This window comes from Trachurus trachurus (genome assembly GCF_905171665.1).
Source record: "Trachurus trachurus genome assembly, chromosome: 12".
Lineage (NCBI taxonomy): Eukaryota > Metazoa > Chordata > Actinopteri > Carangiformes > Carangidae > Trachurus > Trachurus trachurus.
This window is the reverse complement of record NC_139908.1, coordinates 19,243,210-19,269,272: the sequence shown is the minus strand read 5'-3', so window position 1 is coordinate 19,269,272 and position 26,063 is coordinate 19,243,210. Positions and strand designations below refer to the sequence as shown.

Here is a 26,063-nt window from a genome sequence, read left to right as displayed (position 1 = left end):
CACATCCTGTGTCATTTATATTTGAAGGTGCCCAGGTGTGTCCTGTTTTGTGACTGAGAACACTTCAGCCTTTCCCTGCAACTGGTGAAGGTGTTTTCTTCATTTGTCTATCTACATGTGTTTTCTTCATTTGCAGTGGGACAAGCTCTCACTACACAAAAACAGACTAGAGTTATATACTATATACAAAAACACACACACACACAGGATTGTAGTGGGAGAGAATTGTGTGTGCTGTATACAACAACAACACAGTTAGGAGAGACTGTGGAGGGATTGCAGATTCAGATGATTGGTTCTGGTTGCTTCTTTCTTCAGAAGACACCGATCACAAGAACTAAGGCTCTCCTTTGTCGCACCGTTTCTCTCTTTGTGACTCGGTGTTGCAGCAGGTATTTGCGTCAGTGAAAATGATTCATACATACAGACAGTATAGAAAAAAGAAGAGGAGGCTACCAGTGCATACTTTTACTGTAGCACCACAACACCAGCCAAAAGCCCTAATTCTTTCTGTTTTAGTTAAAATGCTTAATGGACTCGGCGCCCACTCTTTGGCTACAATCAGATGGCAGCTAATACGTCTGGGCTCTATAGATCATCACTGTGGAATCAGTTTCAAATGTAAAACAAGGCATTATTATATTACGCACAGACCTGCAAACACTAATCAGGAGATGTTCGGAAAATATTTGACATGGGTTTATTAATGAACTGGCTCAAGGGCCCAGAGGCATTTGATGCCTGGTCTGGCGTGGAGTCACGATGCACAGAGCACTTCTGACACCTAGTGGCTGTGTGAGGCTACTTCAGCATGAGGCGTCTCAGTTGTATATTTAGCCACTGTCCTACATTCATCTTAAATCATTCAGCAGCTTTACAAATTAACAGCTTGGACACACAGTGGGTGTTTTGACTTGTCTTTTGCTGGAAACACTGGTGTAATGAATGAGGGCTGCACTCCACTTAGCTTACTTAGCTTTGATAGTGTCACGGCCCTGCCACCGTGTGCTGTATATGCTGGCTGACACTTCTATGGAACAGAGCCATTGATAACAGTAGTAATTACACCAGTGCCTTTCCTTATATGACAGGTCATGAATGAGGGTTATGTCACGTCTGCCATGAAAAAGGCCTCTACAGGTAAATAAGAAGAAAAAGAAATCATCAAGTCTAACTGTTTTGTCCGAACAGATGACATATGGAACCGCAGACATGAAATACTGCCAGATACGCTCCACAGAAAAGAAACAGAAGTTTTAAAAAAGATCATTCTGAAAGTCAAAAATTAACCACAGTATCCACAGACTCTCCCTTTGTGAATACAACATAAACAAACCTGTTTAGACTTAGTGTGCATCGTGGATTAGGGACTTATCTTTTGTTGCTCCGTAAAGGGACCGAGACTATCTACAGGAACTGAGCCAAAGACGACTGGACTGGACTCTGTTTATGTTGAAGACTCAGCATGGTGTTTTTTTTTAGTGCCAGACAGAAACCGACAAGTGAAAGTGACACTGTATACAGTTCAAAATACAGAGCCAAAAATCTGTGCCAAACCTTCAGCTAAGCTATAGAACTACGATCTGAATAGTCTTCAGACATGACTTCCTTCCATTCTTTGACAAAGAAACTCAAAGGGAAAGAGTAACAATCATTATTATCATTGTACTCTTACATAAGCAGGATATATTAGTCCAATTTATCAGCATATGTCAAGTCTAACATTAAGAAACTAGTGTAGTGACATTTTTGGTATATTAGTATGATATTATTTGATAAAGGAAACAAAATGAAGAAGGACGGGTCCCAGATGTGTAACAAATGGTTGCTGTAACAGAGAAAAGCAGGGAGTGATGGAGGTGGAAAAGAGCAACAACAAACACACTGAATAAACAAAACTAGTTCCACTTATGCTCCAGAATATGGTGCCAATGTGAAAAGTCGCTAGTTTACCACACGTACGTGTATAATGGGTTTCTACTCACTATAGCTGTGGGAGCAGCAGCCACCACGCAGTACAGGATGAGTGGGGGGATGAAGCCGGACTCCTCGGTGCCAGGGTACGGCTTCATGAGCTCAGCGTCATTACAGAAGAAGCCCTGCACATGCACGCTGAACAGGTCCGTGCACTCCATGTAGTAGGCCAACAACACCGTGCCGGACATGATGACGAGCTGGAAGAAAAACATATTGGAGCCAGAGAGCGAGAGAGGTGGAGGAAGAAGAAGAAGAAGAAGAAGAGAAGAGGAAGGTGGGAAGAGGAAAAGAGAGTCGTTAAGTTGTATATCCAAGTAGGACCTCAGGCTGTCCTCGCTGATTCACAGTCAGTAGTTTTAAAAGTGGATTTTCTTCAAACGAGCCGCCGTACGGCCGCTCTCTGCACGTTACTCCGCTCCTCTATCAGCTGTGACAGGTTTTAATACAAAACAACTGCACACATCCTTTAAAACCACATCTCCTTTTCCCTCTCTCTCTCTCTCTCTCTCTCTTTCTCTCTCATGCAAACTCTTGTTGTGCACAAGCACCCCCCACCACCACAACCACCACCACCACCGGCACCACCAGCAGCAGCACCACCATCACTTACCACCTCCTCTCCACCCTCAGCCCCTCATCCTTTTATCCCTCCAACATCATCCTTTGTCTCTGGCCTCCTTTCACTCTCTTTCTAGAATCAGCTGCAGGCAATGCTTTTTATATATATATATATAAATATATATGTAGTATCTTTAGTCACTGATAACGAAGCTACACTGGAATAGCAAGGCTTTTAATGTGGTTCCTGAATATCATCTGCAATTCGTATCACTCAGCCCCGGATGTGCATGTAATGCTGCCAATCTAGGCTCCCTGCTGTCACCAGGCTGCTGTTTCATAATCGAGGAAAAGTAATGAGATGTTTTCATATTTTAATGTTTGGGAGACACTGCCAAAGAGAAGAAAAGCCCCACGACGTCACCGGAACTGGAAGACGTAGGATTTCTGAGTCAGGCAAACGTGTTGCCAGTTCATTTAAATATCGGTCACAGTTTCCCTCTAGGAAAAGGAGGACAGAGCAGAATAACAAGAAGCTTTATTTATGTGGAAGAAATAAATACAAGATCAGATTATTTCAGCTTGGTAGAACATGTTACAAGTAGTAGTGTCTTTCAACTTTGTTTGCCAAGAGGATGCAAACTGCAAAAATAATTGATATTATGAACGTTTCCTGTGATTCTTGCTGTGTAATACCTCTTATTCAACACCAGGTGTCAGTACACCACTGCAGAAAGATCAGCATTGCTTCAACACAAATCTACACTCAGATGTTTATACAATAGACTCATAAACTATTCTGATCGTGACTGACTTTTATTATGAAAAACTATCTGACAACTGAATTTTCTGACATTCTGAACAATGTCAAGTTCAATACTGTTCTTGGACATGAAAGGAATCAACAAGAATGTATACTTGTGTGTAAGGTAAGGTGGTGATTATAAGACCTCCCCTTTCACTGAGCACACAATAACCACAATATTATAAACGGCAGCACTGAGCATTACACTAGGTGGTCATCTTTAATCCCAGCAAATCCCACACACACATCTTCAGACTCAGTGCAAGTAAAGTAAAGAACAACTTCAAAGTGAAACAGTACAGCCTTGTGAGGCTCTGAATGCAAAATTGAAAATTCAGGATTCCTGAAACATGTTTAACAGAGCAATCTCACCTTAAAAAAGGAAGCTACATCCAAAGTTACATGCTAACATAAGCAACATGCTACAGCTCAAGACTGTTCTGTTTCTCGATTAGGCCTGCACTCTGTAACAGTCTGCTGTTGCACTCCCCAGTATTTGAAAATAATAATTTCATCATCAGACTGTTCAGTTTTTGTTTTTCCCTCAGCAATTCTTCAATTGTCTGTGTGGAGTAAATCAAATTGAGTTTGGAGAAAACTTTGGTAAACACATTATTTTTTATGTCAAAAGAAGATAGAAACTGTATGTCATTGATGGTGACATACTGTAGCATTAGCATCATTATCCAGTAACATGACCTTAGCTGTAGAAAACCACAAATCTTATGTGTTAAAGCGTAAAATGTGGGCCGTTAGTTCCTGTGGGTCTACAGATCAGTCTCCATGTAGAGTCTGTACAGTCCAAGAAGAAGTGTCAGTCAGCTGTCAATCAGAAAGGACTCACTTTTCAATGCAACAGCTTGACAGCACAGTTGTTCGCCTCGTTTTTTTTTTTTTAACCAGCACAGCACTTTTTATGTTGCCATAGGCTACGACCCACACTGAGCTGTACACTGATTTTTCTGAATCAGTCACCAGAATAAAAATAAAACATTACTGTACGTGCTATTTTACTGATTATTCTGTCCAATCAAATCAGCTGACCAGAACTAGCTGTTCCAAAAATATGGAGGGCGTGTGTGAAGCAGACTGGACAATATGGCCGGTGGGATTCAGACCGCGAAGGCACGACGAAGGCAAACTGAGAACGGGAAAGAGAGAAACGCTGGCACGGTCTGGTCCGGTGACAGATGGCGACGCAGAGATGTCCAGGTGTGAGCGCCTGTGTTTGTGTTTGAGTGTGTGTGCTGTATTTGTTTCCGAGCCAACTGTCAGAGTTACACTAAGATAGTTAGCAATATCTTTTACTTTCTCCTGTCGTTTAAAAAAAGGGTTTTCGGCACGCTTCGCATGCATGGACGGCATTGACTACTAGGAGGAACCATCATCCCTGTCTGCCACACTGTGATAATCATAACTAAGTAAAGCCACTAGTAAAAAGAAATCCTCTTGCCCCTCTGTCTTTAAGCAGATTGTCCACACGCAGCTCCCAAATGACTAAAACAGACAGAGATGGGTTAATTTTGTGTGTTCATGTTGTTCCACAGACGAGTTCCAGCAGGGTAATCGGCTACAAAATTATTCATAGGTCTCATCTGAAAATATGTAAATTCCTCCGCTTGTAGAAATGCCATGTAATACCTTGTGTGATCACAAACCTAAGGATGTCAGGTTTACAAGGAAAACACCTGGGAAGGGGATTGGGCATATCATCTAGAGGCGGTTGTACACCGGGGTTGAACTTTTACTATTACTACTATGGTTTCATTTTACTTTGACCTGAACCTTATTTGCATTTCACAAAAAAAATAGAAAAAGAGAGCAAAGCTGCCTCAAGCTCATTTACAAATGCAAGAGCAGAGTTTCTGGAAATTCACCAGCGTGGGTTCAGCAGCGGCACTAAAAAGTCAAAGCTGCTAGTAGAAAGAACTGAGCTTATAGTTTGGAGGATCAAGAAGCCCTTGAGGAAGTTGTGGACCATTTTCTTCCTCACTTCATTCCTCCTAATCACACTCTCTCTTCCAGATATCTATAAAGCTCACACTTTCCCCCTCTATCACTCCGGCCCACCTAGCTTCTACTTCACTACACCATAAATCATAGCGAGCCATAAACAACCGGCGAGCCGTTGGACATCACGAGAGTCAGCGGGCTGTGGCAAATGACCAAAACAGGCCATGAGAGACAAGCAATTTCAGCTTGTTCGGCCTGATCTGACTCCTCTCTCCGGTCTGTTCTGCAGTCTGTAGCGGACCTGACTCGGTTTGCGAGTCAGCCCTTTTGATGAAGATGCTGAAGCGTGCCAACTGAGGAAAAAATAAAATAGTGTTGCAGAGGTCGGACCCCCCCCCCCGGGAAGCCACTCGCCAATTTTCGTAAAAAAAAAAAAAAAAAATTCCTCATGAGCTGGCTTTTTCTGTGACAGTGGCTCAACACCTGGACAAGTGTCCCCCTTTCTCTGTGTGGCCTAACTTGTGTCTCCATTATATTCACTGCACAGCCAAGCAGTCACGCTGCATTAGCCGTGTGAAGGGCAGACTGATGAGAGCGGCTGTCGTAAAATGGGCAATACAAAGTTACTGCAGCACGCCATTATCCTTCTCCCTCGGAGGGGACAATTCACCTCTTTTACCCAAGAGAGTGTGGCAGGGCGTTTTGGTGGTGCGGCCACCTTCCTCTGTTAGATTTTTAACAGACCACCTTTCTCTGCAGAACAGTATTTCAGAGGGGAGGACAAGGATTTCCTACCGCTACCGTTCATAATTAAATGACTTGAAGGTCTCCAACAATGTACTGTAATCATTTCCTAATCCTTTTTGTCGACTCAAGACATGTCCAATCAATACTTTCAGCTGCTTATCATGTAACCGAGACATTATACATCACTGGCACATCAATGTGTAGACTACAGAACAAGACATATTCTGAAAGGTATTGTGAATTTGCTTTGATGTTACTTGTTTATGAAATATGTCTTATATGTATTTGTAATTACCTTCTGTACCGTCAATGTCATCACATAAAAACCCAAACTTAATTACTTTTTTTTTTTTTACCCATCCCTCCCCTTCCTCAACCCCCTCAAATCTTTTCTCCTCTTTGTTTCCTTCACTCAAGCGTCTTTTTACTGTCAATCCCACTGCACATCTCCTCCCTCCTCACAACGGAAACAACCAGGAAAATGTTATATAAATCCAACACCAAGTCCTAGATTTTCAGTTCACTGTCATGTTGTGTTAGTAGACTGAAAGAAACAGACTGACAGGCACGGGCATCTTCGCCTGACTCACCCCGTGGTTTTACAACATGATATTACACTATCAAACTTGTCTTAAAGAGTGACGTCAAAGAAAGCTACTCATTCCTGTTTAATCTAACATATATTCAGCGTACTGTGATAATAGATATGCTAATGATGATGATGAATAATGTTAGCTGGGAGCACGGGCCCAAAAAAACGAGACAGAGATTCTGTCCCCATGCTGAGTCTCCAAAGAAATTATGAGCCTCTCTTCATCTGAGCTCATTAATATGTAAAGTCCAGCATCTTGTGTCATTCAGGGTTTCATCAAGGGTCATCCAGTCTTTGTGGGGTCTCTCTAAGAATTCAGGGACGGACTTTAAAGGGCCTTTTATTGCTGCTGTTCAGGCACACATTCATGAGATGTATTAATCAAAGGGGGCAAACCAGGACTGACTTACAGCCTTGGTTCTTTTACACTTCTCATAAAGATTCCCTGGCTCCTATTGGACCAGTCACCAGTCCCAGCTGTAATGTTACTTTTTAGTAATAACCTTCTTTTGTGTGTAGAGTTCAACCGTGATGGGAGAAAAAGTGTCAAGATGACCATATTATCTAAACTTCTGAGCTGTGCTACTGTGTGAGCTCTGCCTCTGCTGCCTGTGAATCAGGAACTAAACACACACATATTGTGTGACAACAATAAAAAACACAGTGCAGATAAAGTATTTTTGGCCCTTAAAGTGATTGGTAATACAGCTTCAAATACCAGCCTCTACTATGCATGCAGTGGTGGTTACAGCACTGAAATGGCACTTTGATGCGGGAATTACTCGTCGCTGTCACTGACCATTACTCAGAAGAACCTGAAGATTAGGATTGTGAAAGCTACAAAATGAACTAACATCAGAAAAATATGTGTAAAGAACCAATCTTTGGTCATTTACTCCAGACAAAGGTGATGGGAAAATAATATGTTTGTCAAAACAGTGGAAAATCAGCTCTAACCTCTGCCAAGTCTATATTTGAGCTGTTTATTCTGGGTCTCAGAGGCGAAAACGACCAGTGTTGCTCCTCAAATGACATTTTTCCTTCACTAATTCCTTTGGTGGATCCCAAGAGGCCCCAGAGCAGCTAGAAGATCCAATCTCTCTTCCATGTCCTCGCTCTACCCTTGGGTCTCCTTACAGTCAGCTGCTTATAAAAAACACCTGCAGGTGTTCCCATCAGGGTTGCAACTATCAATCACTGGCATTATCAAATAATAAGCTTATTATCTTTCATACTATAAATTGTCAGAAAATTCTTGCCAAAAGTTCAAGATACTTTTTTTCCCCACCAAATCTTCCTGCTGTTTTGTATGAAGCCAGTTACTCAATTTGCAATTATGTGAAACAGAAACTCCTCATATTTGCTATTTCATAAATGACTCAAGTGATTAATCTCATTATTCAAACTGATGGGCAATTCATTTTCTGCCATTTGAGTGATTCACTAATCAACTACAGAGCCCGCGGGGTTGACCACCTGCAAGGCCAAAAGCAGTTTACATGAAGTTACATGAACTACCTCATTTACCACAATGTTCCCACTTACAATAACTGCATTTATTGCCATATATGTCAAAAATGCTTTCTTTAATGTATTACACATTTATTGGTGCAGTCGCTCTTCTTTAATATTTAACCATGTTTGTAGCTCCAGACTTTTTCAGGTCTCTGCTTATCAACAGAGCAAAGCTTCATATATTTCTACCACAGTAGCCAAAACGTGTAACTTTGCACTTGTTCAACAGAGCAATGCTACACTAGCTGCCATCAGACTGCATATTTTATTTCCTGTCCTGTCTGTTCAAGGACTCTTCACTTCTGGGACTCAAAGACCAACAAAGTTTAATGTGCTCATGGCCTGTAATTCCCACTTGTACCCTCAAAGGCTGCGCCAGATAAAGTCACATGGCCTTGGTCGTCTTTTGGTATAATTTTAATCACCATCTTAAAAAAGAAAGAGTGCATACATCTTCTCTCTCCCCTTGCCTTTCCTATCTCAGTCTCACTGTGCTGTCCTGATAGCTAAGTTTTATTTGCTAATCTTGCTCCAATGGTATTTTCAGGCAGACAGCTGTTTATCATTAGGTAGCTAATATTCCTCCTCCCTTGGGACATAACACTGCTCATACTGTCATACAAGCTGAATACTACGTAGCTATTTTCACTATGTTCAGGAAAGAAGAAAAAAAAACACATGGAATGATGATGACATGATTCAGACCAAATCTGATGTCTATGACATGTTTCCCGTCTAATCTGCATAAACTGAACTAGCAGGTTTAATTAGGCTGAGCGCTGTTTCAAAACTAAATTTAACATGTGATTCCCCAGATAAAAGCCCCCCCTCTTTTTTTTTTAGAAGAAGAAAATCATATTGCGTCAGCGCAGTCATGAGAGAGACAGAGCCACATCAAAAACAAACGGTCCCTGAGGGGAAATAATGACAGCCTCCAAAATTATTACACCATACTGGTGGAGGAGATTGAAGGAGATGAAAGAAAGAAATTATCTCGGAGGCTGACAGAGGTTAGTCAGGAGATTGGTTTCTTCCTCACAGCCTGGTGTCGCCGATGTGAACACGGGGGGAAGTTTTCATTTTTGTACACAACACCTGGAAAGTCTTGGTGATCCTAGTTAGATTTTATAAAAGCTCGGGGCTCTGCGCACATTACATAATCTCATCTGGGAGGAGGGTACGGAATATATCTGCTCTCTCCTCATTCTTCACTGCTCACCTTTACAGCCCTGCCTTTAATTAATCACTCACCCTTTTTTGCAACCTTTCATGTCTTTACCTCCTGCTTTATTGTACCTTCCTCATCCTCCACATCTCCTCTTTCCTTTCCTTTCCTCTCCTCCTCCTCCCATGTGTCCCACCTTCCTGTTGCACTCTCTCCCAGTCCTCTCATCCTATTCTTATTTTTATCCCCTTTCATCTCGCAGCCCTGCTTTCCATCTCCTAGTTACTCCCACAGTAATGGCAAACAGCCACAACAAATGATAATCTTGAGGTTAAGTAACGGATGAAAGAAATGCAACAAGTTACATGACTAAATAAACAAATCACCATAAATAAACATCCTCTTTGTCACAATGCCTCTGGCAGAGCTGAGCTGCTCCAATCGGTACGCTGTGTTTCCGTCATGTGACGGCACTGTCCCTCTGCCGTGCTCTGTTCGTGACAGGCAGGGTGAGTAAGAGAAATTTAGAAAAGAAAGGGGCAGAGAGAGAAAGAAACAAAGGAGCAGGAAAAGAGCAAGAGGAGCAGAGAAGGAGTCATACAGGGGAGGATAAAGGAGGTGGGAATGGGGGCCGGTGGAGGAGAGATGGAGGGAGAGACGGAGGGAAGAAGCAGGTTCAACAGAGTGAGGAGGGGCGAGTGAGAAATGAGGCTGCGAGGATGTGAGAGAGGCATCAAAGAGGGAGGAAAAGAGAAAACAGGGACGGGCAGAGTGAGAAGGAAAGATAGATGCCAGGATGAGGATGGTGTGAAGAAGAAGGGGAGCACGTGATAGGAGCGACGTAAATCAAAGAAAGCTTGATACTCAGTGAGCTATCAGCCTTGTCCCTATGCTGCAGCATGAGATTGTGATGTAAAACTAAAAAATACGGATAATGAGGTGACAAATCAATATTATAATGAATGTTTCAATTTTTCATACAATTATGGGTTATAATTTCACATAAGTGTACAAATAAATGATCAAAAACTGGGTATGTCTACATATTGCAGTATAATCTATCATACAATTATTTAAAAAAAAAAGAACTCATATTTAAACTGCACTCCAGTAATTCAGTATTGTACTTCCCCAAAGTTGGTGAGAGACCGATTAAAAAAATACATGAGTAATCAAAGCAAAAAAAGATCTACCGGTATATATTCTAGATTTTAATCTGGAGTCGAAGACGAGCTCCCCCAAAACATTGCACCCTAAATTTCCCATAATGCAACGTATCTTTCGCCCTTAGTTGCCTGTTAAATGAAAGTGTCTTTAAAAAAACATACTGATGGTTTGTAACACATGTCCAAGCCTGAGCTGAGATTCACCTGGTGCCTTCTTCCTTTCCATGTCACACAGACCGAGTCATTTGTCCTCAACTCAAGTGAACCTGATAAATCCAATCGTTTGAGTCAGTGCCCCTTTAACAACAGATTTGACCCGAACTTTTCTGGCTGTCAGCACGGATCTCCAGCTGATGTCTGACTGCAGACATCAGTGGTGAGTGGTGACCAGGGTTGATGTTTTTTTGAGAGGGAGCCATTTTCAGATCTAATAATGAATTCTGAACAACGCTGTCAACAATTTCATCTCTCTCCTGATCTTGAGCAGTGACACTAACTGATGTAATAAAACAATAAAACATCCATTACTGGGAACTATAATGGTTTTAATTTCCTCATCCTCGAATCATAAGACAAGACAAATCTTGGTGGAGCCTCATCAATAACCAATAACACTTGCTTGCTAATCTGTTTGAGTCGGGTTGAGCTAGTAGCAATGAAGAGCTTTGAAGAGATTTATGTTTCTATGGTAACTGATGACAACAAGCTAAAGTACATGAGGCAGCATCTAACAGCATCCCTCGAGGAAAACTGATTTGACATCTGATCATTAAAACAGACAGATAAAGACATCTCACATTCTCCCAGTCTCACTGTCACACTATTTCTAATTATATAAAAGTACAAATCCCAAACGAGAAGAATCGTTAAAAGTTAAAGCCTGAGGTCAAAGGTCACATTCAAACCAACCTCTATTTCCCATGACAGCATGTTGTTTGAGCGTGAAGCTCTCATTACTGATCAGCAATGTCCAGCAGAGCATTTCACATTGAGCACCAGCCGAGAGACTTGAAAGCTGTAAATGAACAAATTGCTATACAATGATGACAGGCTGTCCACCAGAAGGACCTTCTACAGACTTTGTGATGATTAATTATGTGTCACAATTCAGAAAAGCATTTTACCGAGAGGACAGTGCTTGCAGTGTGTATATGTGTGTGTTTTTTAAACGGTAATAAGTGCTGTGCAGGGCCATTTATACCGAGGTCTTACTTGTCTGGCTGCGTGGGAGTTAAGTTGGTGTTTTTGGTGTTTGATCTAATATTGTGGCAGAGGCCAAATATAGTCTGTTCTGTTCTTTTCCAATATAGCATTTTAACCACGGTGGTTTTGAAGTACTGAGACTAATAAGTGTTAAAGGGATACGCCAACATGTTTTATTTTCGTGTCTTGCCTCACTCCCGAGTCCATGACAAGCGGATAGACACCATCCTTTCGTCTGTGCGTGCAGTAACGAGGGAGGGCCCATATCGCCCGTAATTAGCTTAGCTCAAACGCTGGAAGTGTATAAGAAGTGTTAGCCTGCCTCCACCTAAAGCCATCAGAGACACTCTTCAGCAACTATAAACAGACCGATCTTCGTCTCAGAGCTGAAAAACTCTCCGGTAAGGCATCTTGAGTGGTCAAATGCCGGTAACGGGACGAGATCGGTCAAAACCGAGGGTTCAAGCAAAGACGGTTTATTTTGGTTCAAGCTAGCTACATCGAGGGTAGGTTACATTCCTATTTCAAAGTAAAAGCACAAATTCTATTGTCATGGTTTTCTGTATGTAAAGGGAAACGGGTGTTTTATTTTGTGAAAGAACCGGAAGTAACCGGAAGTGCGTTGGTCACAACGGCTAGCTTGAGTAGCACCGAATTTGTCCGAACAAAATGGAAACAGTTGGTATTTAGACAAATTAACGACACACTGCTGATCTAAACGGCTACTTTCTCGCCTAAAAATGTTTGAAATGTCGATAAAGTGATATATCTATATAGTTTAGAGCTAAAATGAAATCAGCTTCTGACTGCTAATTTTGGCTGGGGTAGGAGGCAGGCTAACACTTCATATACACTTCCAGCGTTTGAGCTAAGCTAATTACGGGCGATACGGGCTCTGTCTCCCTTGTTACTGCACGCACAGTCGAAAGGATGGTGTCTATCTGCTGGTCATGGACTCAGGAGTGAGGCAAGACACGAAAAAAAAAATGTTGGCGTATCACTTTAAAATATCCCATATGACTGCCCTAAGAGCAGCAAGGTAGAAACATCATCAATCAAAGGGAAAATGATCATAATAGTCACATTCCACATATTTTATTTCCAAATTCCCATATCTGAGAACACACCACCATTACTCTATATAACACTCATGTGGATGGTATGAGATAAAGGCAGAGGCAGAGAGAGAAGAGGGTGACAGTAAACTCATCTGAGACTGCTATGCAGGATGTTTCCTTGGAGAAGGGTGTGTGTGCAAGGGAGAGAGAGAGAGTGGGAGAGTGTGAAAGAGAGAGAGTAATGCAAAGCATCCTGAGACATCTCTCTGATTAAGGACTTTCAGCTGACATGGTAATTAAATATGGAGGAGCATTACAACACACACACACACACACACACACACACACACACACACACACACACACACACACACACACACACACACACACACACACACACACACACACACACACACACACACACACACACACACACACACACACACACACACACACACACACACACACACACACACACACACACACACACACACACACACACACACACACACACACTTGATGCTCTGGTTAACTGTGTATAATTTACTAGAAGAGGTCATCTGCTAATGGTTAAATCATCACACACACACACGTGCATACGCATACACACGCATACTGTACTGTACACACACTTTCTTAATAGTTAAGCTGTCACTCACTCACACACTCACACACATACACACACACGGTCCCTATGCAGGTTAAAAATGCACATGCATGAATTTTACAGGACAGACGAAGGCAGATTATCACACACACCCACACACGAGTCTCTCACCTCTACGAAGATGAAACATGGGATGATGGAGTAGCTGCGCAGGGTGTTGTTGGACGCCATCTTGCCTCCCGTCGGGAGACTTCTTCTCCTCCGTCAGGATTCGGGGCAGATCACTCTGCAAAGAGAGGAACACCAAGTGTCAGCACTCGTTCTCTGATACTGACACAAATGCACCAATACCATGTGTAAGTGTTACAGTGATGTTATCAGTGGTACTCAATGATATAGTCTATTGGGAACCAATCACCTGCAGCTAGAGAGTCTATTTGCTTTATTCCATAATATGACATTTCAAAGACTGTTAATTGAATGTTCTATTGTCTGCTCATATATCTGCAACATAATAAAGAGAAAACAATGAGTGAGTGTATTGCTGCTGTCATTTACTCAGCAAGAAAAGCTTTATATTTGCCCAAAAACGCCACATTTAAGAAACCAGCTCTAACCACTGCAACATCTCTGCATTTGAGCTGTAATATGCTGCATCTCAGAGGGAAAAAGGTTGAGACTAACACAGCTCGAATGACCTTTTTCCTCCACTAATTCCTTCTGTTGGATCCCAAGAAGCCCCAGAGCAGCTAAATTCACCCACTCTGACATGTCCTCAGCCTACCCCTGGGTCTTCTCCCAGTCAATGTTGCCCATAAAACCTCCCCAAAAAAGGTGGACCAGACGTTTGGTTAATAGCTGCCACTGGGTCTGGAAGTGACACCTGGAGATTTTCTGTTTAGGGTTGCAACCAATATTCATTGTCATTATCAATTAATTTGTCACAGAGAGCAGCAACGTGTGAGGATGTGTTTTCTCAGAGTACTGAGCACTTCTGATTGGACCCCGTCTCCCCCACCCTAAAACATATGGATAGACTCTCAGTGAACTGTTCATTGTGTCAAATAATCTCAGTGCACAAAACAAAATCTCCAGTCAGTGCTGTTGCTAAGCATGCAACATGGATTATCAGCCTTGAGGAGGAAGTGAACAGCAACTCAGATTTGGTTGCTAAACATTAAAGTCCCCCTCCCGCGACCCTTTTTGGTTATTTTAACACTGTACAATTACCGATTCAGCGCGTTTAGCGTTTATCAGTTCATCAGTTCATCAGTGGCAGACTGGCACCAAAAAGAGGCCCTGGCATTTTTGACAGAGGCCACACATCACACACGCACATATCAGTGATCATAATGATGATGAGAAAGAAAATGCATTGTTCACTAAAACTGCACACTGGGATTCGATCCCAGACTAGAATAAAGTCCTTGCTCACAGTGCAAGCTGCTCTACCAGGTGAATTATACCTGGTCCTTGACAGCTACACCGAGCTGTCAAGCCTTTCACCTCTGAGCCAGATGCAGAGCGGGGCGGGAGCTTGTAGCACTAGAGCCCTCCCCTGGGGTTGTGACGCGTCAACTCCAGTCTCCCTGAAACTGCCAGTTTGCGTCTGCCATTGGTTCACAGCAATTTGAAGGCAGATAAACTCAAGTGCAATTCTGCACGTCCTTTTCTGCTGATATGTCCTCTAACACAAGAAAAATGCCACAGGAACATGTGAAAAGTACGAAAAACACGATTTTCATGGGAGGGGGTCTTTAAGTACTAAAGACTCAAGTTGAGTGTTGGCGGTGTGTACATGCATTCTCATGCCTCTTTTTTTGTAAGTATTTTTTTGGGGCTTGTACAGTATTAAAAATTGTTCATATTGAGAATTGTGGCATTGTAAGTTCTGAGAATCCGAGGTGTTTTTATTTTCATATTGTTTGATTTGAAACAGTTTTGGCACTTGAACTAAATGTACAGAACGACGACATACTGTGACTTCTGTTAGCTGTACTCTGATGTTATGCCTGTCTGATTTCTTTCTATTTGACTCAAAGCCTGTTTTGTCACACTTTTAATGGCACTGAGTCCAAGTCTGAATCTGACTTGACATGATTAACTCTAACATGAGTTGAGTGCGCCCTCTGGTTGTATGTGTTAGAGTTGAGAGACAGCATTGCTGGCATTGCTTCCATTTTCCTCCTGTCATCTCTTTTACTGTGGTTTATAATGGTTTCTAATTGTCGCAAACAATAACATTATAAAACAATAGCATTACCCCATGTAGAATAGCAAGCTGATTAGTGTGAATGGGAGTCAATTAGGTTTATGTAGCGAAAAAAATAAATACTGGCAGAATTAAACATTATTTGGTTTTCAGTCTCTATCCGAGGCTGAAACAGCTCGTCAGTCACTCGCTACATTGTTTTTAATTGCTGTGCACTGGATAGTACACAAGGTGCCTTGCAGTTTCAGTGGGTGTGGATTAGGTGGGTTTTAAAAATGTTCCAGAGAGCCAGAAATGTCAGTATCTGCTGTTGCAATTGTTGATTTATTGGTATTAATCAACAAAGCTACGATCCCCTGCAGATACTTAATGTTCATAAATGTGTTATGGGGCTGTAATTGTGCTTAATTCCCCATTACAGGGGAACACTGTTCCCAGTTAGAGTGTTTTCTCCCTTCCTACTGTGCAGTTCCAACTAAAGACAATGAGAGGAGGAGGTTTGGTGTGAGGAGAAGATGGGTATTACACATTGCATACTATTGTGCCTTAGACACACCTACACTAATAGCACTGAACAACCTAAGCAAAACTTTGCACATGAGTTTTTGTGAAAAAAAAAAAAAACCTATTGCACAAAATTCAACAAAGATCCAGAGCTGAACAGTCAGGGTGAAAACAAGGATCACAGCAGCAGTCAGGATCTCACAAAGCTCAGAGGCAACACCTGTGTGAACACGGAGAATCTATTTACAACTCTAATGTTCAACGCCTCCCTGTAAGAAACAAGTCTGTGAGTCATTTTCACTGCATAAACATCCCTACTTTCTGTAGCATCTGATTTGAAGAGATGGGGTACGTGCAGGCTCATGACAAACATACGCTCCCCCACCTGTCACACACCAACACCCCCTCAACTGTGCAGAAGTTAACACCCCTAATAAAATGTGAGAAATTAGAGAAAGTGTTTTTCTTATTTTAAAAAACAGTTTTATACCAGACTTGAAGCATGTTTGTTTCTGCTGTAAACTTAACAATTTAAAATGAGAATCCCCTGGGATGGGAGATGTGACATAGCCATGGTGTTAACATCTATGACTTTCATATTGGACATACATCAGATATAGCTATACATCCTTTGGGCCGTGGCAGAGGTATCTGCTCTAGTGCCATTCTTGTCAACTCTTGGTATGACACTTGTTATTGCTGGTGATTAGGGGTAAAGCATGTAGTGAAAGTGAAAGCAGCGAAAGCATCATGGTCAGCAGCACAGTTATTTGTAGCTGCAGTATCATTCATGCATTACGTATAGATTGCAAAGTCCTCACTACACACCTTGCATGAAGATCCACTCACATCTCAATTTGAAACCAAACACTTCAGTCTCACCGAGTCATCAGATGCAGGCAGACAGCGAGGCCGGCAGGCCTAATCAGTCCCCGAGTGCCTGTCCCATCTCATTTAATGCTCAATCCAGGCTAATCAAAGCGACGTCAGATGGCGACAATCTGACCGTCGGTCTCGAAGCTCTCGCACGGTGCTTCACTTGAGCTTCAGCAATTCAAATGTCTGTTTTAGGCCGTATGACAAAAAAACACCAGTGTCAACTGTTTCAAACCAACACAGATAACTGCCACCCCACTGTGTGGTACTTAAACCTTTTAACACTTGCTTGCATTACTTAAGGTGATAGGAGCAGAAAAATTCACATGTTGTAATTCGCCTTTCTCTGCTCTAACAAGACCAACCAGTGTAAAGCTCAGCCCAGTGCCAACACCCTCCTGTAGGCTGTTGGGAATACACTTCAGCAAGGTGGGTACAGCTGTCAGGCAAGATTGATGGATGGTCTCCCTGTTCACTAATACTGCAAGTACCTGTCTGGAAAGTCCTTACATGCCATGTAAATTTAATTGCTTTCAGTAAATCCATAAATAAAGCCAGCGCAAGACATCTCTGCTATCCGTCACAGTGCACATTAACAGTGTAATCGGCCTCCAGTGACTCAGTGACTTTACAGATTATGGCAGGTGGGGAAGCATCAGCCACAGAGAGGAAATTGAGTTGTCACGCTTGTAATGTGGTAAAAAGCCCCCAAAATTAAATGACCACACTAATCACATTTACACTCTTATATTCTGATACTCCATAATATGCCTCACTTTTTTAAAACATTTCTCCACAACCACCAACAGGAAATCAATTATTCATAATTTCTGCAGTTTGCTTCACTGAACCGTGATTTTATCAGGCGAGTCAAATGGAAACGGCTCATGTGGCCTACTGTGATTTTTTTTTCCAAGTGGGAAATTAGATTTTTGCTTAATATACAGATATGCTTCCTATTCATACAGTGGTTCAAGCAACAGATTAGAACTGCAAAAAATATTAGAAGTAGTGCATAATTAATATATAGCCTAAAAGTTAGAGCTACAAGAAAGTACAAGAAAGCGCTGAGCTATACTGAGATATTATGGAGTGCCTTATGAAGAACAGCTGGAGTGACCTGTAGAGTGATACATGAAGGACGGGTTAGCAACCAGTTTGAGGTCAAAACTGAGATTCTTGTCTCTATTAGCCCCTGACTGGGTAATGAGGAATAAAACTAATCAATGGAAGTACAGAATCCAGTGGAAGTGAAGATCTCAGAGTTTGCAGCTAACTTGGCACAGCTGTCCGCCGCTAACAGATGCAGGACAGTGCCCTCGCTGTTTGATTGAATCAATCACACTTGAAGGCAGCAGCCCTTGAGCTGCGTGGAGGATGGAAAAGAAAGGACAGTCTTTTCGCACCTCAAGAACATCTGGCACAGATGAGTGACGCAGAGCAAAAATGAGACTCTCCGATGTAAAACCAGTGCTGCTTCATGGCGAAAAGAGAAGTGGAAAATGACAAAGACCACAGTCAATTAAGTTCAAACGTATCAACAACTGACTAAAGAGAATTATTTATATCCACTGGCCACAGCAGCAATAAAGATGTGCAGATAAGAGAGACTGTTCTGTGAAAACCACAAGCCCATACTGTAGATCATTTGTGCAGCAGGTTTAAATGTTAATTATGTTAGTTAGTTATGTTCTGTTGTTAGGCAACATCCAGTAGCTGTAGTCATTAGGGAATAAGGATAATAAGGGAAAAGTGCGGCGACAAACTCCATGATAAAAGGTGGTTGGGGTGGATGGCTTTGTCTATAAAACACGGGTACAGGCTATATGATGTTGGAGAGGAGAGTTCAACTCCCATGGGAAACCAGCAGTTCATCGTTATTATTGTAACCTTGACAACAAAGATCATCTAATGTTGGGGAAGAACTTATTTGAACCAAAATGAAGAATCTTTTCATTAACCTAACCAAGTGGTTTTAAAACTTGGCAAGCCAAGACTGGTGTTGAAAATAACCATGGCGACAAAGGCAGGTATGCTACTGTCATGTGTACTGTGTGCCTGCTGGACCTTGGTTGTCATGGCACCATCTCAGGAGACAGTCATGGGTCATATCAAATGGTTGGGAAAAAAACAAAACACACACACACACACACACACACACACACAGAACAGTGACGACCAGCAGTAGGTGGAAGAAGAGGACGGAGACGGATCATGCACACAAACATCACCTGACAGGCTTTGACAGGGAATGCTCCAGAGAAAGATGAAAAGAGCCCGGCCTATAAGAACACCTGCTTATCGGATCTCCAGGCAGACATCAAGAGCCTGGGATACATCTGGTATTTGATGATGAAAATGTATAGCAAATGAGAACTCTTAACGTCCCTTATCAACGGCCTTCACTCAAGCGAGCGCAATATTTCTTCCACAATGAGTAAATCAGTATGAAGGCAAGACCATGATGAAGAATCTATCACAAGACCAATATCTGAGATCATTATATCTGAAAGTGAAAGGAAAACATCCCTACACAGAGAAGAAAGAGAAAGAGAAACTGACGTGTGTGTGAAAACCACCTGGCCACCAGATGTCCCAGCATACAATACAATTATGCAAGATCATTCGGTAACCATGGCAACATGTATTGCATATGAATAAGTGAGCACTGGAATTTTCCTTGATCAATGACAAAAAATAATGGAGGTGTAATGGTGGTGTGTTGTAACCTTATCTTTTATATACAGTTTATGGTTGTAACTGTGCTTCATATACGTTATATGTTGATGTTATTACATTCATGTATGTTAGCAGTTTTTTCCCCTGCTGTTTCTACCTGTCCTTAATAGATATGATGTTAAAGTCTCAGTTATTGCTCATTCTCCATTGGAGAAGACAAACACAAATGAAGTGCAGGGGACAGCTACATGACTTCTTGTCAGTCACAGACATTTCATCTCTCCACATTGGTTCATGTAGCACAGGATGATAGTCACTAAATCTGTTTGACACAGTAAATGAATAACCTCATACAGTACATACCCCCACTGGGTAGTAATTCAGTTCTTCAACTACGGGCAAATTTGTGTCCCTGGCAGATATAACAAAAACTGAAACACATTTCTTGTTTTTTATTTTTGGCACACTTACATGACATCAAGAGGAACTTTGAAAAAATTAATTATAGATAACTTATTAATTTTACTATATAAATCATAGGTTTATATGTATTGTTTTAACTATATTCCCATTGTCCCGGGCTCAGATTTGTGACATTCAATCCCTCTTAATGTTGAATTAAATTGTGATCTAAGAGTAACTTTATAGACAAGTGGTACATAAATCCCTATTTTAATTAAATGTATCATGTGTTGTAAGATATATTAGTGTTTTATGTATTTTTTGATAAAAAGAACACCTGTCCCTTGGGGTCTCAGTCATTTCCACCACACCCCACAAAATGTAACTTTAGGGATGTTTTTTAAAGGTCAAGTATAGTTCTAATTACTCCAACAGTCTTTGTTAGGAGAGCACATGGCTGGAGAGCAGAGTTGGCTCCCTGGAAGAAACTGAAAGTAGAGAAAATCAAGGTTTAATGTTGTCAAAAAAAAGTGTATGTTTATTGGTCGTCATTTCCAAACAGCTCATATTTCCTTTGAATGTACGAATAATGTAAAAAATAATATTTGATATTGTGTATTTTGTGTACATTTATTGATAGCTTTAAAGCTGAGATCATCATGCCAATATAGCATGAGATTTCTTTTTAAATGTGACAGAATGTCATTTCCACAACAGTCATTTCCATCACTTTTTTGGAGGTGACTCAGCAATTTGTATGTCGATTGTCATTTCCAACACGTGAAGTCCTTTCCACCACACATTGTCATTTCCATCACATTACACATTTTCACATAAAATTCATAAGAATTAACAGTCAAACTAATAATATTTTGCAGTTTTGGAAATTATGCAGCTGAAATTTCAATAAATGCTCTGAAAAATGGGTTATTTTCATAATTTTGTTTGGAAAAACAACTTTTTTGTGGTGTGATGGAAATGACGCTTTCCACTTAATGTTAGACTAAAATGTCAAAAATAAGATATTATCTAAATAATTTTATCACAACAGCTATCAGAATGTGTTTCTATACATAACTGAAAAGTTAAATATCTGAAAAAATTTCTCAAAATATACATTCGATTTTCTAAAATTTTCAAGACCAAATTTGCCCGTAGTTGAAGAATGACACAAATACAAGTGAACAGGACTAGAAAAAGAAGCAATAAATCTTGTTAGAGACCAAGTGACCCATACTAGAGCCAAGTGAGTAATCCAAAAAGGGTATTTTTTCACTTTTTCTCATGTCCATTGATAAAATTCCAACACAAGCCCTGCAGGATGTGTGATTTCCTTGAGAATGATTGGCAAGTATCGTCTCTGTGATGCTTTAAAAAAAAAAAGTCAAATCCTCAAACCTTTTGACACATGTAGCCTGTTTTTTTGTGAAAGACTCAAATACTGTGCAGTCTAAGCTTTTTATTTTTGTCCTGCTCTGTGGGCAATCATGCGGAAGGAATGGACAAAAAAGAAACTGGCAATTTAACAGTTGGACTGCGAGCTTGATGATTTGACTCGGGGCTCTGTGACAGATGATTCAAATCAGAAAATTTAAGGGGGCCGCACTCAGTGTCAAAGAGTTTACACTACATTCATTTATTTCTCTACCAGAACTGCCTCACAGCTCTGAGGAGTCACAGTGCCGAACAATTGGATCTAGTCGCAGGAAAAAGTCTTAACGTGATTTCTCTCTTTTTTCCCCTCTTGCCTCGGGACATCGCTGTTGTAAAAGATGTCTCAAAGATCATAACCGTGGAGCATTTTTCTCCCAATTCCAGGAGCCTGTTAATTACGGCCGGATGAAAGGTGATCAGATTGCCTCCCCGGCGGCGAGCTCATCAAACGAGCAGCCTACAGGCCTTGTCAGGACTCATCAGGATCTGCTCTCCACTCAGCCAGGCTGTGATGACTTCGTCTAGACGTTGACTGCTCCCCACTCAGAGATGGGTGAGAGCTGACTGTGAAATATTGAGCCCAGAAATATCATCTGATTGACCATCTCCTGGTCCCCAACTGAGCTGTTCTGCCTGACTGTGACGACTGCCTGAATGTGACTGGGCTGTCACGATGACAGAGCTGCCGATAGAGCCGAGAGTCAAAAGCCGAGCATCGAAAAATGAAATATTGCCTCTCCTGTTATCGCTGCCAGGCGTCGTGTTGCTGGTGTAGCCCTGTGTCCTTCACTCCTTGAATGTTAGAGGATCAGTTCCTTGACTCTTACAAATGGCAGGATTTTTAAAGCCGCACTGTTGGGACTTTTGAACAGTTTGAACTCCCGGGATAGGTTCAAACACACTTCAGTTTACCGACCTGGTGGATTTATTTGGCATTTTTGAGCTTTTCGCTAAAAAGCAGCAGCTTTCAGAGGCCAGCGGTGTCACCACCAGAGCCGTGTGAGAGTAACAAAAACTGCTAAATTACAGCCTGGTTCATCACTCTCAACACCCACATTGTTCTCTCATTACCATGTGATACATTGCTATTATTAAAATAACGACTATGGCCACTTTAACAGAAGCCTTAGTGGAAACCAGGGAGAGGAGAGACAATCTAAAATCTTGACAGATATAACTTTAATACGTCTCAACTTTCATCTGTTTCATCTTTTCCCATACTCCTTACAGCCTGGTTTAAAAGTGGTACTAATATATGCAATAACCCTCATTAAAGGGATAGTTCACCCAAAATTAAATTTTCACTCATTATCTCATAGATTTGCACTGATGCCGGCGCAAGTCGCGCAAGATTTGGATGGACCAATAGCAATGCTGGGAGCTTCCGCTACAAACAAGCTTAAAATACAGACTTATTTAATTTTTTTTGGAACAATTTCTCATGTTGGGGCTTCAAAACAAGAAGGACATTACAGACGAGCACTATGGAGGTATTGGGATGTTTTTTGGTGTGTCTTTTTGGATGAAGAAAAGTGAGCCCCGTTCTCAACCGTCATATGGACATGCAGTGCTGCACGGAGCCCCGCTGTAACTCAGAGATGGCACGGAGGACTCTGAAATTTGAATTTTGGGTGAACTATCCCTTTAATAGTAAAGTGATCTGAGCTACTTTCCATAGGCAGATGTAGAACTGCTTATAATAATTGGTTTGGTTTTTGTGGGTTGCCTATTGAAGCCTTAAATGAAACTATGTTGAGTCTTTTTGCAGCAGCAGATCTGAGGAACATGTTTTCTTGGAAATAGGCCAACGCAGCACTTTGTGTCCAGAGCCCTGTTGTGTCTTTTCATGTTACTACAGAGAAATCCTGTGTTTTTAAAATGCTAAAAAATGCCCCCACTGTCATCAAAGTTTTCACACTTTATTATACAACTCTTATATAAATCACAGTTTTCCTCCCTGAAATCATAACAGCTATGAAAAAAGGGTTCATGGTCAACAAAGTGTATAAATCTCATTTTGGATTCCTCATCTGCTCAGTGCACAACAGTGCACACACACTCTCTCTCACACACAGCCTTCCCATGGCTTCTACTCTTGCCAACAGAGCATCTCTGTCGCTATAAATAGTCTGTTTTCATTCTTCCCTTGAGGTTTCCTTTAAAATGTTTTTTGGGGGGAATCAATCTATTTTGTGGTGACTGTAATAAGTGTTCTCTCAAAGTAATCGTTGACAGTTTGGTGCACATACAGCTGAGCATCAACATAAAATAACATTGTCATCTTTCCAATTCCTCCCCCACTTCCCTGCAGAGCTGAGCATCAGACAGGACAAGGACTCATGGTGGACAGAGTGAAAGGGACGGGAGAGTGACAGACGGAGGCGAACGCAGAGGAGGAAATGTCATGTTTTTGGAGGTTGTTCATTTATGGGAGAAGAACTTTTGCTACCTCCTCTGGGATACACTGCTTAGTGCTTTACTGTCATTTTCAGCAGGGGGTTACAAACAGCGTCTTTATAAATGGTTCTTATTCCCCTAACAGCCACGGTTCTTGCTGCCTCCACATATCACACCTACCATCTGCACATATGGAACGTTATATTCAGGGTTCGACATACAGCATTTGGACTTTTCCAACAGATCCATGCTGTTTCTTTTATGTTCCAGCTGGAGATACTCTCTGTCTTTTTTTATTTCAAAACCTACAATGCAAACAATGAAAAATCAATAACAAGTGCAATTCCATCTTTCCATAAGATATATTGAATACATACAAAGAAAAATAGAACCCTAACCCTAACCCGAATACTGAAAAAATAACTTATTAGTGTAAAGACAATACTAGATTGATGGCCAAAGCTTTTAATCAAATCTCATGAAGTCCCTGTATTGATACAGAGATGGTGCAAGACAAAACCTTCCCTCACCAACACGAAGCCCCAGGTTCAGGCCCGTGGATTGGTCACGCATTCCAACAAACACAATTAATTGCTTGTGTTTGGGCGTGGGAAGCCGGTAAAGGAATCACACACGTTGTATAGTGAAAGCAAAAAGAAAAGGGAAATCTCAGCAGGAGGTGCTCACAGATCAGATGGAGATGGTATCCTGCCTGAATTCCACATTTGAATTGATCTGGATTTGCTGGTCTCAACTTTTAAAGGGATAGTACACCCAAAATTCAAATTTCACTCATTATCTACTCACCCTCATGTGGACTAAGGGCTGGGAGAATTTTCAGAGTCCTCCGTGCCTTCTCTGAGTTACAGCGGGGCTCGGCGTAGCAGTGCATATCCATATAATGGCTGCAAATGGATACCAACTGTCTTCGTAACAAAATCCGCGCGTAACAAAGTCCGCGCAGCAGTTTTTGTCCATATAATGGTTGTGAATGGTGCTCACTTTTCTTCGTTCAAAAAGACACACCAAAAAACATCCAAATACCTCCATGCTGCCCGTCTGTAATGTCCCTCTTGTATTGAAGCCCCGACATGAGAAATTGTTCCGCTGGTCAGTGCAAATCACACAGGAAGAGCAGTGAACTGAGACACTGGGAGCTTCCGCTACAAACAAGCTTAAAATAAAGACTTATTTAATTTTTTACAGAACAATTTCTCATGTCAGGGCTTTAATACAAGAGGGACATTACAGACGAGCAGTATGGAGGTATCTGGATGTTTTTTGGTGTGTCTTTTTGGACGGAAAAAAGTGAGCACCATTCACAACCATTATGGACAAATACTGCTGCGCGGACCCCCCCTGTAACTCCGAGAAGGCACGGAGGACTCTGAAAATTCTCCCAGCCCTTAGTCGACATGCAGATGAGTAGATAATGAGTGAAATTTGAATTGTGGATGAACTATCCCTTTAAGTGTCATTTTGTACCAGAATTAAATACAACTACATGTAATCTACTCAACTGTCTGCAGATGGGTTTACAGGTATTTGTAATTAGCCAACCAACATCACGACTTTTGGTGGAATCCATTCAGTGCATCATCAATTTACAGTAATATAAATGCATCGGTATTCATTAATTCTGAACTCAATTTTTAATTTTTAACAGCTTTTTTCAGTTTCACTCCAGTTCTGATGTGTTCACCTGCCTTGAAGTCTTTTGACCTAGAATAATGGCTACTGATAAGCTCATCACATAAAGTTCCAAGTCTTTGTTTTCTCTCTAATTTTGTAGAGTTGGGGATGTGTTGTATGTGGCAAAAGATGTGTAAAGGCTTTGACAGCATCCTGATTTGTCCGTGTAAACAACTTATTATGGATCCAGAGTGACTTTTTTTTTCAAGCAACATCCAGTGGCAGAGAACTTACTCTAACCTAAACCATGTTCTTTCCCCTATAGGCACAGATGTAACAAAGCAGTGACCAATCCAGAAACATAACCATGCTTTTACTATTGACCATGACAGGAGAGGTGACCTACACCTGCAGCTGGCAAAATCCTGGAGGTCATATTATAGTTACCATGACAACATAGGGCCAGTTGGCCTGCTGCTGGTACACTCCTATGGCTTAAAGCCAAGGGTAGTAACAAGTGACCTCTATGGTAATTTGGTTGGAGGACTTGTTGACGCCTTTTGTGGGCCCAGGGGGCGCTA

At 41.5% G+C, this 26,063-nt stretch overlaps 1 protein-coding gene across 1 annotated transcript in view; it reads right to left on the bottom strand.

Annotated features, from left to right (window-relative positions):
* Positions 1-26,063, bottom strand: part of plppr1 (phospholipid phosphatase related 1) — a gene marked incomplete at its 3' end in the record, with an annotated part of 58,118 nt that overhangs the window by 26,589 nt on the left and 5,466 nt on the right. The window contains exons 2-3 of the mRNA XM_083983295.1: positions 13,518-13,632; positions 1,986-2,174 (exon numbers count right to left, since the gene is read on the bottom strand). Coding sequence (XP_083839421.1) covers positions 1,986-2,174; positions 13,518-13,577 — 249 coding nt within the window. The 5' untranslated portion in view covers positions 13,578-13,632. The remainder of the gene's footprint in view (positions 1-1,985; positions 2,175-13,517; positions 13,633-26,063) is intronic.